An 18,758-nucleotide genomic window follows, 5' to 3' on the forward strand; every position below is an offset into this window, starting at 1 on the left:
GCAAGCACTCTCAGATACTTTTGGTGACACACGAACGACCAACAGATGAGACTTTGTGTCATAATTCCATTATTAATGCGACCTACGTACGAACGACTTAACCAAACAAACAACACGCACAACAGGCTGTGAATACTTTCTTTGGATCCGTAGGCATCCCTAAAAAGTACGTTAAGCCATGCTACTGAAGATGATGCTCTTCGGTGCCTCAAGTCGAGTTGCAAGAACGACCTAATCTAATCAATAAGACACTTTCTTGGCATTACGGGACGTAAGTATTTGGCTATATTTCGATCGTGTCGCCGAAAAAAACCTTTCATCGCGGCTTATTTCTATGCCCATAAGCCTAATGTGTTAAGTGACCTACGCGCCCTGCTGAGAAAGATTAAAGAAATGTTAACTTGGCGCCGATTTGATAATACAGTTCTGCGAAGATTCCATACATTAAGGTGAATCATTAAGTCGTTTCAATATGCCAAACACAGCTAAGGATTAGCTCAAGCAAAGTGGCAATAAAAGTAAGTCGGTGCGTCTGGTAACATGTATGTGTTTATATGATATTTTCTTATCAATCTGATGGTGGTAAGACGCCACGCAGCTCACAAATGAATGACGTCAACAACCGGGAAATCGAATGGGAGTTTTGAACAGCAACGCTTCTTATGAGCAGAAAAGATAAAAAGTATGTTCAAGCTGTCCGATTAAAGCTATCTCTTGGGCGATATCAGGCACCTAAAACATGAGCGATATAGTTAACGTCGGTTGCATTATTCGGGGCAGGCCAGTTCACTGCCTGCTTGTTTTAATATCCTGCTTGTTGTGATATCCAAACTTTTCACTATTTCACTGTATTCTTGACGTTACTATTGTATTCTAACAATCTTATGAAAGTATGATAAAAAAAACAAAAACACGAAGAAATTCTATGCTTGTATGCATTTTTAATACACCGTACCATATGCCAGAAGATTAAATATATCACACCATTTAATGTATGGTCGGCTGTCAAATGACACTACATGGTGTAATCAGTTGGCACAATTATAAGATAAGACTGCTATCGTATAACCCATAAAAAATTCTAAGAAATGCAAATCGAAGTGCTGATAAGCCGAACGTCAGACGAGTTTTAGGAATTCTATGTTGACATGCTTGCTTATCTCTAATCAAACCAAATATAATACGTGTCCAATGTGTTGCGAGTAGTGTTGTGTCAAGTAACTTTTCTTTTGCTGTACTGTGGTACCACACAGTACTTTTGTGTGGTACCTTTACACACAGACTTTTGTTGTGGCACCGTATACTGGCTAAAAAAGAAGTAAATATGTAATTAGTCACAGTTGATCTGATTAAATTGTTCACATTTTATACCATAAAACCACAAACAACTACCAAAAATCCAAGCAAAAGTAAAACACAATACAAAACATTGATATATGAAACATTGTGCTGTGTACTCACTTTATTGGTGGGGACAATTTTGACCATATCTCGGGAACCCAAACTCGCGTCCAAATTACGTAAACATGAAGAAGATAATGCAAAGAACAATCCCTTATTTTTACTTTTTTAACAATTGTTCGTCCGCGACAGCCGAGCGGTAGCGCCGGTTAGAAAATCGGCCCATGAGCGCCGGGGCTCACTACCTCGACGGCGTGGGTTCGAATCCCAACCGAGACCGGACCCTCCCCTGTACGAGAGGACTGACTATCCACGTACAACAGGGAAACAAGTCTCGTAAGCCCTTAACGGGGCAGACATGACCAAGAGGTCGTTACGACAAGAAGAAGAAGAAACAATTGTTCCTTTCAAAGTAAATTACCTTTGTTTCTGTTTTAGCCTACAGTGTACTGGCTTTATGGGTACAGTGTTTTACAGAAAGAAGATAGAACATAGAAGATAGTTCTATCGGCAATCGTGTAACGTGGGTAAAGGAAGGATTCATCATCGGGTACACGGTTAGCGTTTAATGAGCTTCTACAACAGTGTGTCCTGAGTGCTGGATACATCCCAGGTAGTCTTGTAGGTGGGGTACTGTCGAATGGGTTTGTCCGCGCGCCCATGGGCGTCTAGAGCCGTGTTGCATACTCGGTGAAGCATGGCGACGGTGGCAGGTAGCCGACCTATAACTCGTTTCAACAACTTCCAACAGTCAAAAGGAGTTATAAACGTAATTTTTATAACGGTATAACATTTTATTGAGCTACCGTAATTCATTTTGAAAGTACGTTTGTGATGCCACACTCTACTGTGCTGACTGTGTTGGGTAGCACAGTAGCACACGACCCAACACTAGTTCCGAGCCATCTGGTTTCAATAAATCATTTTAGTTCGACCATAGCAGCGTTCGTAGTCAGACGTATTTTTCTACAAAAGTGGTTTACAAAGTATTATTTATGAAATGGAAACACAAAATTTTAATGATATTTCATATAGCTGTTGACGTGGAGTTGGTTGTGGTGAATTGCCGAAAAGTGTTATAGAATCTGTGGCGCAAGTTTAAGCCAATGATTTCAAGAAGGTTAATCTCAGCACTGAACTAGGCGCGTTGAGTATGGCCTCTGCTAAAACGTTAAACTCGCATTGGTAAATAAAGTCGGTGTGTATTAAACAAACGTTGTTAAATCAAACACAATTTACAAGTGCATGTTAAAATAAGCTGAATAGAGCTTTAGCATATGATTTTTATATTTAGAACTTGAAGGTTTTATTTTTTGTTTCAGCTTCCGCCACACACGACGTAAAGCATGGCGCAGCATGTGTCACAATCCGGGGTGTACTTAGAGGAGATAAGAAAGTACATTGAACTTGATATAAAAGAAGATTATATACTTTTGATGGTTGACGATGTGTTTAAAAAAGCCCGTGAAAAGAACATTACGATAGATGTTTTACATATATTCCACGATGGTCAGACGGTAGCTGGGATCGTCGAAACGAAGAAACTCAATAAAATCAACGCGCTTTTTTTGGAGAAAGGTACTGGCACAAGCAAACAAGACGCCCAAAGCAGTCCTATACTAAAGAAAAGAAAAATTACTGCAAACGACGGTAAAACAATCAATGTGCCGAAAAATACACATTCTGCTGCGGTTGCGACGACCAGTTCAAAGCAAAATGAAAACACCGGATTGAAAAGTTTCCTGCATGGAATTGCGTATCAGCTGAAGCTTATTCTGATCATATTCTCCCATGCCTATCATTTGAAGAAAAATAAGAGCAACTTCGAATGTACCATTTCAACGGAAGATCCAGAAGCAGGAAAGTTTGATGATATAGTCTACAAATACTCGTACCCAGGCGAAATCAATACCGTTTACATACAAGCAAAACACAAGAAAAATACCTACAGTATTGTAAAAAATGATCTAACAACATCATCGAACGACTCACCGTTTGCGCTGGTTCCTTACTTTTCGTCCTTTCTGGACCTGAAACTACTAGACAACTCCAACACAAAGGAACTGTTCTTAACCACCAACGCCACACTGCACGAAACATTGTTGCCCATCGTAGAAAAGTTAAAACGTTCAACAGCTGCTGAAATAGACACCTTTTTGACAGCAATTAGCGATCCCGAAAGTGCTCAACAAGCAACGTCCTATAGGCTGAATTGGCAAAAATTGAAATCAGATCGAGAGTTCCTGCCTTTAATAGAAAAACTTAAAGGTTGCTCGAATAGCAATCGTTTGGCAAAACTTCTCGCGGAACACATTCATGGTAAAAAAAAGCTTACTCAAAGAACCGCTCTGTTCAAAGCAAACGGTGCAGCCATCATAAACAACATCGTAGGGAAGGTAAAAAACAAAAAGTTGGATCAATTTTACATAAACGATAACTTTTTAACACCAACTGCACAAACACGCCAAAATGTCAAGTATTTTAGAGATATATTTGAAGCGGAATACAAGAAGTTGTCTAACGGCATTGATGTTTGGCAGGATGTAGCACTGAAAGGAATAAGTATCACCAGCGGCTTCATGAAAGATCTCTCGACAACTTCTAACCCTCCTAATTTTCCCAACGACGAGGTAACCGATAGCATTTTGGAGGAGTTTTTCAACGTGTTCGTTTTAGTTTGCAATACCGTAAATGAAGTCGTCTTAACAAAGAGAGTCGTAGAAAGATGGGAAAATTCAATAGTATCCCAACTGTGCAATAGCCAACTTGGCCAAATAGCATCGGAAAACGCTTGCTCTGCTATGACGGAATATGTGTTTAACTGGATTTCAAGAAATGGTCGAAAAGTTAACGAAAGTGACATAGAGAGATTTTACGAACAACTCTTTTATAAAATACAGTTTCTGCAATTGCAAGGGGTCACCGATAACCGCCTACAGGAATTGGAACAATTGAACATTGAAGTGGAAGAACAGTATCTACGAGAACGTTGCTTCTATCACCACTTGTGGCCCAAAACCAAATCCGATGATTTGCTTTCATACCGAAGCCATTTTGACACTAGCCTCATAGCGACAATAGTTAAGCATACACTTATGATTCCACAGGAGAAAAAAGACGAGTACGAGTACATATTCTTGGACGACAGAACTTACCAGCATATGAAACCGGTGATGGAAGGAATTTTCCACTACCTTCCAATTAACATCGCTCTGATCGTTGAGTGTAAAAATGAAACGGACACCGCGAGCCTGGTAGATGGTGCAAAGAAGATGCTGGAAGATACTCCTGAAAGTTTTCTGAAGAAAACGATCGTCATTGAAAGGATCGGCATTGAACAACAGTCAACAAACAGTGAATTATTTCTCATCCGCCACCTCACCAAACGCTCTAGAGAGTTCTTCTATGAACAGCATAAAAACATGCAATGTTTCGGGGCCAATGTTAAGCTGGAAGACATAGTAGAAAATGATGATGATCTAATGTACTTGTTTGAGCTTACGAAAACGCAATCACTCTCTGGTAATATTATCGAACATAAGTACAGTACGATACAGACTTGGTATATCGAGCGAACTATCAAAACTGGACGCAATGAGTACGCGATGAAGAAAGCACGGTATCGAACCCGAGCTGAAATGAAAATTTTTAGCAGTGGCAGTTTAGGCTTATCCACCTTCTGTAAAGAATTGACAAGTAAGCTAGAAATAGCAAACTCCCTAAGCATGAAACGGTTTGACGCCGGAAAGATCATCCAAAAACTGAGGCAACAAGCAACACGGGGCACGAAGCCCCACTGTGATCCGAACAAGAAAATGCATATCATCGTGGATGAGCCTGGAATCGGGAAGACCACCTACCTAACCTGGCTGGCAAAAGAGCTTCAAACGGAGAACTCGTCAAACTGGATCATTCCTTTCACGTCGATCGAGTACGCAACAGATTTTGCACGGATGTGCCAAAACATGGGACACATCAATCCAACAGTCGTTCTTCGATTTTTGTTTGAACTGCTCTACCTAGCCTGGTACGTACCGAAAATCAACCGTCAGATGATCGAAGAAACCGACCCGGTACGGGAGAAGGCCAAACGGTGCGCCAGTGTTCTCGATTTTACCTCAGGCAATCGGCATGTGTTGATCGACGAGGTGGAGGCGCGTAGGTTAGGCACGCAGCAACTGGCACACTTGCGGATATTTAAGAAAAAATACAATGACTCCAAAGTGATCATACTCTTCGACGGGTTTGACGAGATCGCACCACACTACAAGGAGATCGTACTGGCGTTATTTTCTCACTACGATAACATGTACGGTATTGCTCGTATCTACCTTTCTTCACGACCAAATATGTTCGAGAAGGAGTTTGAGGAGCACTTTAATGAGCCGGAATTTTACCACCTAGAGCCATTCTCCGAACGTGACCAGATTGTGTTCCTTGACACATTTCTCCGGAGAAAATTGCGGGAGTACGCAACCTTACAGGGCAATCAGGATGGGTACGAGCTGCTATGCGTTTTGCACAATGTTACCGATGAACTGCTGGGCGACCAGAAGCAAATACCGCTGTTCATGAGTGTCTCGTCCGAGCTGCTGTTGCCATTGGTACAGACACACTTTAGTTTTGCTCCTGACATCATCGTTTCTACGGACCTCATCGGAGAAGCCAAAATTCTCTTCGAGCCGCAAAACATGATCGAAAAATTCATCGGCCGCAAGCTATACATACTGAATGTGGAGAAAACGGGCACGACCGACGCGGCGTACAACATCCCGGCGACGCAACTGAACGCGGAGGAATTGAACGCCGTTAAGTACCGCAAGCATATCCTTCTCGCCCTATACGCTATGTGTGGCCAGGATGAGCTCAATGGGCTACTCGAACAGAATGAACAGACGGAGGCTTTACAGTACATGATGCAAGTGCAGGATGGAAAGGAAAAATCCGGCATCGTGGAGGCATTCAACGATAACGTGCCACAGTTCATACATCGTACAATTCCAGAATGTCTCATGGCGCGTTGGATTTTCAACAACAGAACAAAGGAAAAAGTGAGAGCATACCTTCACTCCGACCAGTACTGGACCTACGGCAAGCGCGTTGTAAGAGACTATTTAAACCGCATACTTGCAGATGGATGTCCCATTCACCAGGCAGTTATCAACCAACATATGTCGGAGGTGACGGCAATAATAGAGCAGGACCCAAAGGCTGCCAGTACATTAGATGCCGGTGGGAGAACCCCACTCCATTTGGCGTCTGAATTTGGCGATTTGTTGCAACACCGGCATACAACGTTCAGAGATTTGTTTGAGAAGCTACTCCAATCATCCCCCGAAACTGTCGACACCCTAGATAATCTGTTTAATTGGAGGCCCATAGATTATGCCCTGAAGAGCGAGAGCTTTCAAGCTATCAAAATGCTCCTTGAGCATGGCGTAAAAATAGATCCAGGCGTCCTTGCAAACCAGATTTTACACTGTAGCACTGATCCGTATGAAATTCTATATCGGTCCACTAATTATGAAAGATTATTGTGCACTAAAAATGGACGATACCAGGAACAAGTGATACAAACCTGCCGACAAGTGGCGGACAATTTGTTCCAGCGAGAAAGTTTCCACCTGCATGCACCCATCGGGGAACGCAACATTACGCCAATCGAATTGTGCATAGACCGAGATACCCCAGAGCTACTGAAAAGTTTGCTTCTTGCAAAACACTCCATAGAATATGCATTAAAAAAGAACAATGTCGGTATACTAGATTTTATTGTCACCAGCAAACATGATCTTCCAACAGACGGTAGGGTCACAGATGAAGCCATGAAACTTTGTATACAGAGAGGATACACCAAGCTGTTTGGGATCCTTTTTCAGCAACATTGTAAGCAAGAAAATCTTCCATACGACCCCGATGGTCACGACCACGAGAAAGACGACGCAGGGAAAAGAATTAAGAATCTGCACGTTTTTCACAGCGAATTACATGATCTGTACAGACCGTCCGAGCACAATACAACGATGAACCTGCTCAATGAGGCCATCGAGCATGGGAACTTTGATATAGTCTGGTGTATGATCGAGAAGGCGAAACTTGCTATCAATAACGATACCATTAAATATCTGATCGTTCGTGCAGCATTGTTCAGTCTCACCACCCATAGGCGTTTGATGCCCATAAGTAGATACCTCCTTGAAGCATCGGAGAACATATTTGCCGTCGACGGAAAGGGGCGTACTCTGCTTCATTACTTCGCCAGGGTCGGCTACGTTTACATGGTTAAGTACTTGATCGAGCAAAAGGGATTCTTCCCCGAAACCGTGAACGACACGAACGGATGGAATGCGTTCCATTACTGCGTGTCGCAGCACGATATGCCAGAGGAAAGTGAGCCAGACTTCTGCACAATATTCCGTTACATGATGGAAAAAGGACGAGCGGACGATATACATGCCTTCGGGTTTGACGGAAACAACGTGCTCTACGTTGCTGTAGAAAGTCGTCACTTCAGAGAGGGAAAGCTAATCGTTGCATCAGTGCTAGAAAATGTGTCCGCTCCAAACGATCAGCAAGTGCTGAAGGTGTACTTCGAGGCATCAAATTTGTCAAATAACGAACATTTTGGAGATTTTCTGGACTTTCTCATTGATGATGAGCAGGGCGAATTTAATGATGTGTTTCGTAGCGTTAAAGAACAATTATATAATTGAACAAAATGTTATTAAATAATTAAAACTTAAAAACAATTATTAAGTTAACTACAATAATAATGAAAACAGTGACTAATACAAATGTTTTAATAAAATGAAGCAAATTTGATGTATTTCAATAGCAGGAACAAAATCATTACATCTAAATGGAATTTGACAAGAATGTCAATCATGAAAGAAAATCCTGCCTATTGAATCGATTTATTCCAAGCAGTTCCAATTCAAAACGACATTACCTAATGGACCATTTCCATCAAAAACCCCTTTGAGAAGCTTCCCTGCAAATCGAGCGTAAAAAAGGGGGACCTCTTTTTAGTGGAGAGTGGAAAAAGTCTAAACTGCAACGCGGAAAGAGTAGAACTGGAAAAGAAAATCCCACCTAATGGCTGTCACACACGTGACACGATGGAGGCGCCCAGTTCTTCGTGCACGCTCGAGCGATAAAATGTTAAAATGGCAGCAAAATGCATGCCGCTTAACGCACTTCGACCTTGTCCGTAAATGGCCCTCGCTATTGTGCAGTTTGTTGGCTTCCCATCGCTTACTCCGTGCACGCCGGGGAGTGCCTCGCACGTGTATTTATCTCTCCGGCGGATCTCCCTTCGCGTCGTCACCACTCAAGCGCCACTCAAACAACAAACCGCACGCAAACATTCACGCCAACCGTACGGTCGCGCCGCCTAAAACACTTGCCGTACGCAAACCAACGTTATTTTGGTTTAATTTCGAAACCTCAAAACTATTTACCACCCATCCTTCGGCCCTCTGGTGGCACTATGTTCGCTTCCTCCCGTACCCAGGTCCCTTCCTCCGAAGCCGCATCGTACAGGGCGGGTCGTGTTCACACCTCAGCTAACCGAAAGGGACATTAGTGTTGCTGCTGGTAGTGTTTTCGGTTTCGCCTGCCCATGGAATTTCCCACGTCCAGACGGCAGGATTGATGTTGAACACTCGTTGCTCGTGTTCTGCCGTCCGTCGGCGAGGGAAAACTATTCATTGCATAACAGTGCGGTCCGTATTCGTATGAGTGTTTGGTGTTTGAAATGTTTTCTAATATATTGACCATTTTTTAGAAGTTTTTTATTAGCACAAAAATGTACCAACGGATGAGGTTATGAGGTGGATTTCAAAATATGTATTTTTGTTTACTTCAAAGATGATTACCCCCGAAAATAATTTATTTGACGTTAACAGGAAACGCAGCTTAAAACATGTACGCTATTTTGTTCATACAAAAAAACTACTCCTACTTATGAAAGATAATCATAATCATAAAGTATAAGAGCAGCAATTTATTCTATCTTTCTATTTAAAAACAGTGCACAGTGCTTTGTTACCGTAAACAAAGTGTATATGAAGAAAGTACAACCTATATGCAACAGGGCTTCGAAAAATGGTAAACAATTCCCAAGTGAACCATTGACTTGAAACCCCTTAATTTTTTTCCATGCATCGGTTCGGTTCCTCACCCTCGAAAATTTCCATAGAGCAACACCATCCACTAAATGCCACCAAACAGGGAAAGGATTCGCTGATTTTTAAACTAAAGCGAACAAACGCAAAGAATTAACCAGAATCAGCGGCAAAGGCACACAGCGTTGAATCAATATTCTCCTGAACTGAAGTCCTGCTCGGTTCACTAGGCAGAAAATGCTTACATCTGCCCGGTCTTTCGAGGTAGTACTACAGGGCACGCATGTGGCAGGCAAAAAAGGGGGCAGTTTGCGTGAAAAATGAAAATAAAATTTAATTGCCACAAAATTCAACAGGATGGAAAAATGGTCCACCGTTTAACGGGAACGCCTTTACCGATGTGCTCAGTGGCTGTGACCAGTGAACGGCTCCCTACCAGGAGATGAATGCTGTTGGGTGAGTAATGGTAAAGGGTGGTAGGAAAACAACTGTTTTATACCGCCGACAACGCTAGCCGGAAAAGTCAACTTCGGGGGAACATCGTCGATGGACCTATGTTTGGAAGGAGAAGGCAACAAAGAGGCTTGCACTTACAGTGAGGATGCATAATATTTTAATTCGTTGCTTTTTCATGAAGTATTTTTCTAAGACAAAAAAATAATCACAATTTTATTAACTAAATTAAATTGATAAATTAAAATCAAATAGATAAAAGGAAAATAGTGAAACAAATAAACTTAAAATCTTTTAACAAAAGGGAATAATAGATACAAGTGACATGAGAACATCATATTCGTTAATCTCCCAACATCCCGAACATGCGAAAGAGTAAAAACTCACCACCAAATACAAACAACAAGGCAACAGCGAGTGTGTACTCGAACCTTTTCGGTTCGTTGACTTCGTTCGCGTGTCCGTGTTGGCGTAAATCTTGTTAAAATAATATGCTTTTAATTTGAAGGATCCATAAAGCACCTTTTCGGGTGGTCATTATCGTTATGAAATCAACCAAAGTGATCGTCACTCGACACTTTCACTGGCAGCCAGACGTCCGTGACCGTCGTTTGAGTTGTTCCTCCTCGAGGTGTAATAAAATTTACACTGAATAAATAAAACACGAACATACCGATAATGGCTGGTACGAGCTACGAGGGAAAAAAGATTCACGCTACCAAACGTGAACTGTCCGCCAACAGCCAACTCAAGCAGCCGCGGCCAACCTTACGGTGTGATGGGTAAGTGTCAGTGCAGGACATCAACGACCGTAGTCCAAGGGTTTCGGTAGCAGTTGGTCCGTCGTCCCGCTTGCGTTGATGCAAATCTTTGCATGAATAATAAATGAGGTAAGGGAAATACTGCTACGATGTGAACGAAAAGCGGCAAGGCAAAAGACAAACATTCGGGTTCTGATACATCCGTTGCAAGGTACGCTCAAGTGTACGAAATACAGCTACTTAGAATTTAGAATGATGACAACTTCGTTAGTGTAAGGTGGATTCGATGATTGCATCATGGCCTAAGAAATGTATCTTAAAAACACTTTTTGAACATGCTTAACCAAACACATTCGGCATTCTCTGTAAATGAGTTTATTCCAAAAACAAAAGTATGGAACTTTTGGATTGATAAGAAAATATTTTGCGAAAATTTCAATGTTTCGAAAAAATGTTTGGAAAAAAATGTATAGTTTTGGATCTTTAGGTATAAAAAGATTCGATACAATCACCGACACTCAATCAAAACAAGATTAACAACAAGGCTAGGCATCCGTTCGTCCGGATCGATGTTTGCAGACAAAACAACTCACGTTGATCTTTCAAACATGTGTCTAATTTGGAAACTGTTCAGAGACCAACTTATCAACTGACCAACAACAACGTGCGTAGGCACAGCGTCTCTCAGTCAGCAACGACAATGTCATTCTTCCGTATACTATAGTCTAACTAGAGCTGTACGGTTCTCCTGTCGCCTTTCAGGTATGATGGAAGGCCTCATTCCATCATGAAAAATTGACTTTACGTTCCCCATGGACTCCACATCACACGCCGCTTCATGGATAGTCCACGACAGCGAGGAGGACGAAGACGGTGATGATGATGATATTGATGAAAGCCAAAGCCATGAATATAAGAAAACATCAGAAAAATGGGCGATATTTTTCTTGCATACTAATGTTATGTTATCATCGCTCAAACTTTGGTTGGTTCGGTATGTTATTTCTGCCAGAATTTGCACAGGTTTTAGTTCGAATGCGTTTATCGAGCAGTATCTTTAAACAGTTCAAACAGAATTGGGACGCATTTCGAGAATCATATAAAAATTCCAAATTCTTTTCAACGCTCTTTGAAAGATTTCATCAAAGTTTTCTTCTCCACTGATTAATTAAAAATAGCTTTTCGCCTAAACCATACCCAATTTGTTATTCATGACTCCAATTTTCTGCAAAATGTGAGCCCCAAGCACATGTACACACGCGCAGAATTTCTGGAAGGCCTCGTATGCCATGTAAGTTAATTTGAATAAACCACCTACCTAAAGATTACACCCACTTAGCCGAAGATAGTTAGACGAAATTGTCACTTCCCGGAGTCTAGGAGCTCATCTTTCAACGAGTGCAAAGGACGAAAATTTTCAAATTCCTTTATCTGCACAATCTTAAAAAAATCTCAAAGTAAATAAATTTATACAAAAATACAAATAACATAAATTTAAAAAAATTTAGTGTAATTTTTTTATAATAAACGAAAAGTTAAAACACAAAAACAAAAAGATCTTCACATGCAACACATGCGTAATCAGCGAACATTTAATAAATTCAGTTTAATTTTAAAAGAAAAAAGTAAAACCATGCGAGAATGCGAACTGCGAAATCTGGTTGAATTGTTAACTGGTTGCCGAACTTCATGTTCAATCGAACCCTTCCTGAATCCTTTTTTTTTCAAGGACAAAAAACGTTGTCCACTGTTTTTGACTTCTTTTGTTATCACATGACCCGCGTCAAGCCTTTATCGAAGCTCCACGATATATCGGTTGGTAAAGAACGAGGGAAGGTCCGTCATGAGCAGATATTTTGTTCGATGATTTGAACCGAATAACCAATGCAAAAAATATACATTCAACAAAAGCCCATCGATTTGAAAAAAAATACGTTTATCAAGCCCACTTGATTTAAAATTAAATCCTTACCACCTTTGTCAGTTACATTTTTGTATCCCTTTTTAATCTTGCAGTGTCGATTGCGTCATTATGCGATATGTTGTATTAATTGACAAAAATAAACAACCATTACGTTCGCCACAATAATCAGACCAACAGATGAATCAAACGGAGCGATAAAAGAATAATCATTTTTAACGGTCATCAATTTTTTTTTCTGGTTTTGCCATTTTTCTGCAGGGTTTGTCATGCCTAATTTACTGCTCTATTTATGTTACCTTTACTACAATTTTCCATATTGCTACCGATTCATGTTACAATATGTTGCAAACATGTATTTATCGTTCGCTATCTGCATGTATGGATTATTTTTTAAATGCAGCCCCAAACGACTGATAGTTCCATCCGAGATCGACGGAACTTGCCATTCTAGAATATACGAACCTGCTGCAATAATTACCATCATCGAACGAAGATTAACTTTGCCACAAAAAGCAACGAACCATCCCGGTACTATTCCTTTAACAACGAATATTACCTTCATGATGGCAAGTTATTTTCTATTTGTCCCATTTTCCAGATTAGGAGAGAGTGCCTTTTTCAAACGAACTTGAAGCAACTCATCGCACAATTTATATCACTAATGTTAGAAGCGTAAAATAAAGAAATGCAGATGTTCACATGAAAATTTATCTGATGAATAAATTCCCAGCATTACGCATTCCGCAAAGAAAACGTATGCGTGCGTGGCTCAAAGCCTGCGAGCCTTTAAGAGACCCGAGAATCCGCCCTGTTCGGTCAGCAGTCCTCCAAAACGCAATCGCACACAATGTACGAACCCCAAATTACTTCCCCCACCCTCTGTGTCTTCCATAGCCGAGTGCATCATATCAAAGCAGCTGCATCGGTGCACCGCCGGACCGCAGTGTCGCTTTTTGGAAGATCTGCAAATGAGCAAATAATTGGAACCGAAACTCGAAATCGCCGTCCCGGGATCCGTGGGGGAACGAATCGAGCAACTGCCGACACCCGACGATGGACGCAAGTAAAACAAGTTCAGCATAATTGCATTTGTCGCTGTCGGCAATGTTTCGCCCGGGCCAGGCCAGCACCGCAGTAAGACCGGGGCGTCCATGGTTGGCATCCATGCAATCATCTCCCACCCGGAAGGCCGCGTGCCGTGTCGGAAAGAAGGAAATACCGGCCCGTACGTTAGACCGTCCGTTTAACCGTGGAGAAAAGCAACGACCCGAAGCCGGGAACTTTGTAGGTAACGATAAAACGGGAGGTAAGGAAGGTGGTTGGCGATCTTGGAGGGAGGTGACAAATTTTGACATCAATAATTATCGCTCTCCCAGCGGGATGCCAAATCGGTGTTTACCCGGTGTGGGGTCGGTGGCGCATCGCCTGCGACGCAAATCGGTATCGAATGCAATTTAGGGCCGGCAGCTGCAAACAACAATGGCAAAAGTTATGGTAAGGGAAACCTATACCAGCGTGTCTGCGCATTGTTCCGTGTCGAACGGAGGCGATGATTGTTTGGCGTTATTTGCGGCCAAATAGTAGCATCGATGAATTATGTCTGCCAAGTGGGTGTCAGTAAAAATGGCAAACAATTATCCAGCATCGGGATGTAACCGAAACGCCCTGTAAGTGGAGGTTGAACCATAGTCGGGGAGGAAGTTGAACCGAAAGCTTATCGTATTCTAGCATCAAGTTAAAAGAGATTTTCATGGAACTGAAGATGAAGATAACCAATAAATGAGAGAAGTGTACCATAAACGTTTTCAATTAAGACTGACTGATAATGAGGAAATTTAAAAGTATAGGAAAATTTAAATTTGTTGAACACAGCAAAAGCATCCAAATGTTTTGTATATAAATTGAGAAAAACAATTCTTTGAAGTATAAACATAAAGTTCTATAACATAAAGGATTCATTAAAGTTCTATTCATGTGACATGATTGCCGAATACAGATTTTTTTTTTATCATAGGGCACGTTATAGTACGCACCAATTGGAAACTGTGATCGTTTCCGTAGGGCGTTATCACTGAAAAAAAAGTGAACCCGAGGGTCGTACACTTGGCCTACAAAAGCAATCACCCATCAAGGCACCCCACAGAGAGCTCACTGAAGGCTTAGGTATAAAACGAATGGAGGCCGGTGCCAACCAGTCAACGAATTGCGATGGCAGTTCACGAAGCGACACTGTATTCTTTGGTCGTCCACACCAGCTGTACCAGTATGGGTCTGTTTGTGGCGACTGATCCGAAACACGCCGGACGGACAACGCTCGATGAACACCCGAACGAGGAACGCATTGTCGGTGGTGTTCCGGTGGACATTCGTGACTTCCCGTACCAGGTGTCGCTGCGCCGCGGGAGACATTTTTGCGGTGGATCAATCATCGACGAACGGTGGATACTGACCGCCGCCCACTGCACCAGGTAGAACACATTGTGAGTTAGGGTTTGATGTGGCAATGTTATAAATAGATTTTCCACACCTAGATCAATGAGTGCCCGCAACCTGTGGATTCACGCAGGTTCCGCGCACGTTAATGAGGGTGGCCAGTCGATCAAAGTGAGGCGCATCTTGCAACACCCGAAGCAGAATTCCTGGAGCGATTATGACTTTTCACTGCTCGAGCTGGACCGGACGCTGAACTTCAGTGACTCCGTGCAGGCCGTCGTCTTGCGGAGGCCACCGAAGGAAGGTGACTCCGAATCACAGCCGCTACCGGATGGAACGTCGTGTAAGGTTTCCGGCTGGGGCAACACACACAACCCGGACGAGTCGGCACTGGTGTTGCGAGCGGCCAGAGTTCCGCTGGCCAACCACCAGCGATGCAGTGAGGTGTACGAGGGCTTTGGCAGTGTTACGGACAGCATGATTTGCGCCGGCTACGAAGAAGGTGGTAAGGACTCGTGCCAGGGCGATTCTGGAGGACCGCTCGTGTGTGGAGGGCAGTTGACCGGAGTCGTTTCGTGGGGAAAGGGATGTGCCGAGCCGGGGTACCCGGGAGTATATGCCAAGGTGTCGGAAGCGTACGATTGGATCGAACAGACGTTGGCAGATGCGTTCGACCGGACCGTGGAAAGCGCAACCATTTAATAACGTTTCCATCCTTATTCAGGGCTTAACTGTGTCTACAACTTTTGCACGAGCTGAATACAAGGATTAATGCAGTTTATCGAATCAAGAAAGTTTGATCAAGTTGTATTTACTTTTCCTTCTATTCATATTCAATAATTCCGTAGCTCCAGGAAAACCGTGCGCGTACGAAGATCCAAATACGCTAAGGTACATCATCAAAGGCGTAAGTTTGAATCAAAACCACGTATCCACGCACGTCGAAGAAGTCCGAAGACGACTCATGTAACTGAAGAAAAAATAATTTACAGCCCCAAAAGAGAAACTGAAATGTACAATAGTTATAGCATTGATGGAAACATAACAATTTATGCAAAACAATTTACAAACGTAATGCATTTTTTCAAATGCTTTTACTCGTTTCACTCATTTGAGTTCTCGTGCGTTGGAAACATCAGTTCAAAGTCGTAATCCGTGGCACGAATGTATTGCAGAGTGAATGTATCAGCAACCTCCGCGATTTCACTTTCCGATTTCGACAGATCAAATAACACCTCGAATGGGGTCTCTTCCGGAGGAACATGGACATCCGGAACACTTTCCACAGAGGGCAGTAAACGTCGGCCTATTTCTGCTATCGGATCGTAACTTTCGCGATAGCTAGGCTGACTTTCAATCGACCTGGCCTCGCTCATATCGCCCGCTTCCGAACTGGAAGAAGAGGGTGCAGCAGCAGCTGGAACAATGTCCAGATCGTCTGATATTTTCACGTTGTCCATTTTTTCCCAACATAATGAAACGTCTCCAAAGAGATCTCTATAGGTTTTTTCGTAATACTAAAACATACTAATTTAGTAATAAGGTTTTTTTTAGTATTTACAATTTACTTACCTTCGGTTGGGCATAGGTTAAACCCCCAATGGTAATCTTCTCAACAGAGGATCGCTCACTTTCCTCATCAAGGGCGCCGTTTTGGTTTTCCACACCATCTGATTCAAATGCAGCGTTTGAAGGATACTCAACCGGAACTACGTCCTCATTCACAAGTTCAATTTCGCGACCAGGGAGACATTGAGTCACTACAAACACATTGCACTTGGCCAGATCCGCGGAAGGTAACGTAACTTGATCGTCCAGAACTAGGTTGTCTGAAGAATTGATGTTTGCGTTGAAAGAATTTCCCCCAATTTCTTCAATACCACCTAAGGACACTTGTGTGGAACGGCATTCATGTGGGGCGGATCGCAGCGCGCAGATTTCCCTGGTCATTTCTACTACCTGCAAGCAACCGTTGTACTCGTTGACGAATTTGAGCAGTTCTTCATACTGATTGATCATCCACTGGATGGCACGTTCATCCATACGCTTTTGCTGCCTGTAAAAAAGCGTATAAGTTGCAAAACGCCAAAAAAGGAGTTTTATCCTTAAATCAGGCTTACTCCACAGTAGTCTGCACAATTTGTTCCATTTCGCCAACAATTCGCGACTTCTCCAGCCCCATGCGACGGTTCACTTCCCGCTCCAACTGCACCCGGTAGTTGGCCGCGATCTTGTGCAGCATTTCCTTGGCCTGTTTTCGCACCTTCCGACAAACAAACTCAGCCCACAAAGCACGAGCTTTGGCGTACGACCGATGGAGTTCGCGCTTCTCCTCCCAGAATCGTTGGCGCATGGTTTGCTCCATGTCCCGCAGTAACGCTTCGTAGCGCTGCCGTTCCTGCTCCCGTGCTATGTCTATTTTCTGGCGACATTCAAAGCGGCAAAAATCCACATCGTCCGAGCTGGTACCGGCCGCAGCCGCAGCCGCTGCTGTCCGCATCCGCTCCCGCCAGTATCCGTGGACGCGTTGCGAAATGGTGTCCCCTAGCAGGAGGATGTGCTCGTGAATTTGTCCTCGCATCCTCTCGGAATCGTACTCTTCAACGGGCGTTGGCTCACTGGAGACCAGTAAACGTTCTGGTTGTACGGCTGTCCGTTGGCTGGGTTGAAGGGTTTCGATTATGACGTCGGCCAATTCGGGTCCAAGCTCCTTTCGCATCTCGGATATCGACGTGGCCGTTCCGGTCTGAAGGAAATACGTCCGACGGCAGAGTTTGGACGGCGCTCTTCTCGACATGGTCGAACAGTTTCTCGGCCACGGAAAGTTAGAACGACCAGTCTCTTAACGAAACGTCAAAACGAAAATCGCATCAACTACATTGCCTACTTTTTTCAAAACTTTTCTCATTTCCGTTCTGAATATACTCATACTTTGTTAGCTAGTACATTTCGAAAAGCTTCCGAACTGCATCGGAAGCATGACCAAACCAAGTACCCTACGATGTAATAATTTTAGATATTTGAAAGCCAAACGAATTGCACTTTTTAAAAGGCCCATTTCTTTTAGCTTCAATTGTTTTCTAATGCCTTGAATGCCTCTAATGAAACCTTTTCAAGGTCACACCCCGTGTATCATTTCATTAGCTTTGAGCGTCGGCTGCACATGGATTGTTAGTGAAAGTTTAATCTTTCACCTCCCGAGAAACAGCACAATAAGACACTCGTAGTACCGCGCCGAACCTTTCTCCAGAACGATTCCGCCTGGTTGGTCTTTCCGGCTGGGCTGACGATATTGAATGCCATATTTTAAATTAATATCCAGCAGCATGTGTTGTTGTTTAATAAGAAATAACATATTATGCATGCACACAAAGCCTCATGCTTACCCGTCACCTACACTTTGGATCAGCTCAAACCTCACACAATAACTTCCAAGGGTTATTGGTTATGGTATGGTTTCATTGTATTCGATTCGAGAGTGTGCCGGTGCCTTTCTCGTGAAGGAATCAACCCATGTCCACTTCGTGTCTTCGTTATGCCCCTTCGTTATCAATGATGATGTAGGAGTCCTAATACACAGTACCGGCGTTTCCCGTCGACATCCTTGTTTGGGCGATCTACTGTTTCATCACGCCACCGTAAGAAGATGTGGAATTCCAC

The 18,758-nt window shown here is 42.9% G+C and overlaps 2 protein-coding genes across 2 annotated transcripts; one reads left to right on the forward strand and one right to left on the reverse strand.

The window, feature by feature from the left end:
- The first annotated feature begins 14,930 nt into the window (after positions 1 to 14,930).
- Positions 14,931 to 15,800, forward strand: LOC131293003 (trypsin-1-like). Its single transcript, XM_058321083.1, has 2 exons — positions 14,931 to 15,133; positions 15,206 to 15,800. Exons 1-2 carry the CDS (start codon positions 14,931 to 14,933, stop codon positions 15,798 to 15,800), a joined length of 798 nt encoding a protein of 265 aa, XP_058177066.1.
- Positions 15,801 to 16,201: 401 nt separating this feature from the next.
- LOC131293004 (uncharacterized) lies at positions 16,202 to 17,895 on the reverse strand. Its single transcript, XM_058321084.1, has 3 exons — positions 17,219 to 17,895; positions 16,671 to 17,154; positions 16,202 to 16,615 (listed from the first exon to the last, which is right to left on the reverse strand). The coding sequence occupies exons 1-3, from the start codon at positions 17,893 to 17,895 to the stop codon at positions 16,202 to 16,204; spliced, it is 1,575 nt and encodes a 524-aa protein (XP_058177067.1).
- Positions 17,896 to 18,758: the final 863 nt, after the last annotated feature.

Source organism: Anopheles ziemanni, chromosome 2, assembly GCF_943734765.1.
Source record: "Anopheles ziemanni chromosome 2, idAnoZiCoDA_A2_x.2, whole genome shotgun sequence".
NCBI lineage: Eukaryota > Metazoa > Arthropoda > Insecta > Diptera > Culicidae > Anopheles > Anopheles ziemanni.

Excerpts from the sequence above, each read along its gene's own strand:
- LOC131293003 (XM_058321083.1), top strand. The coding sequence starts at position 14,931 with ATGGGTCTGTTTGTGGCGACTGATCCGAAACACGCCGGACGGACAACG. Across the intron at positions 15,134-15,205 it reads ACCGCCGCCCACTGCACCAG|TGCCCGCAACCTGTGGATTC; the intron begins GTAGAACACATT and ends TAGATCAATGAG.
- LOC131293004 (XM_058321084.1), bottom strand. The coding sequence starts at position 17,895 with ATGTCGAGAAGAGCGCCGTCCAAACTCTGCCGTCGGACGTATTTCCTT. Across the intron at positions 17,155-17,218 it reads ATTGTGCAGACTACTGTGGA|GCAGCAAAAGCGTATGGATG; the intron begins GTAAGCCTGATT and ends GCTTTTTTACAG. Across the intron at positions 16,616-16,670 it reads TAACCTATGCCCAACCGAAG|TATTACGAAAAAACCTATAG; the intron begins GTAAGTAAATTG and ends AGTATGTTTTAG.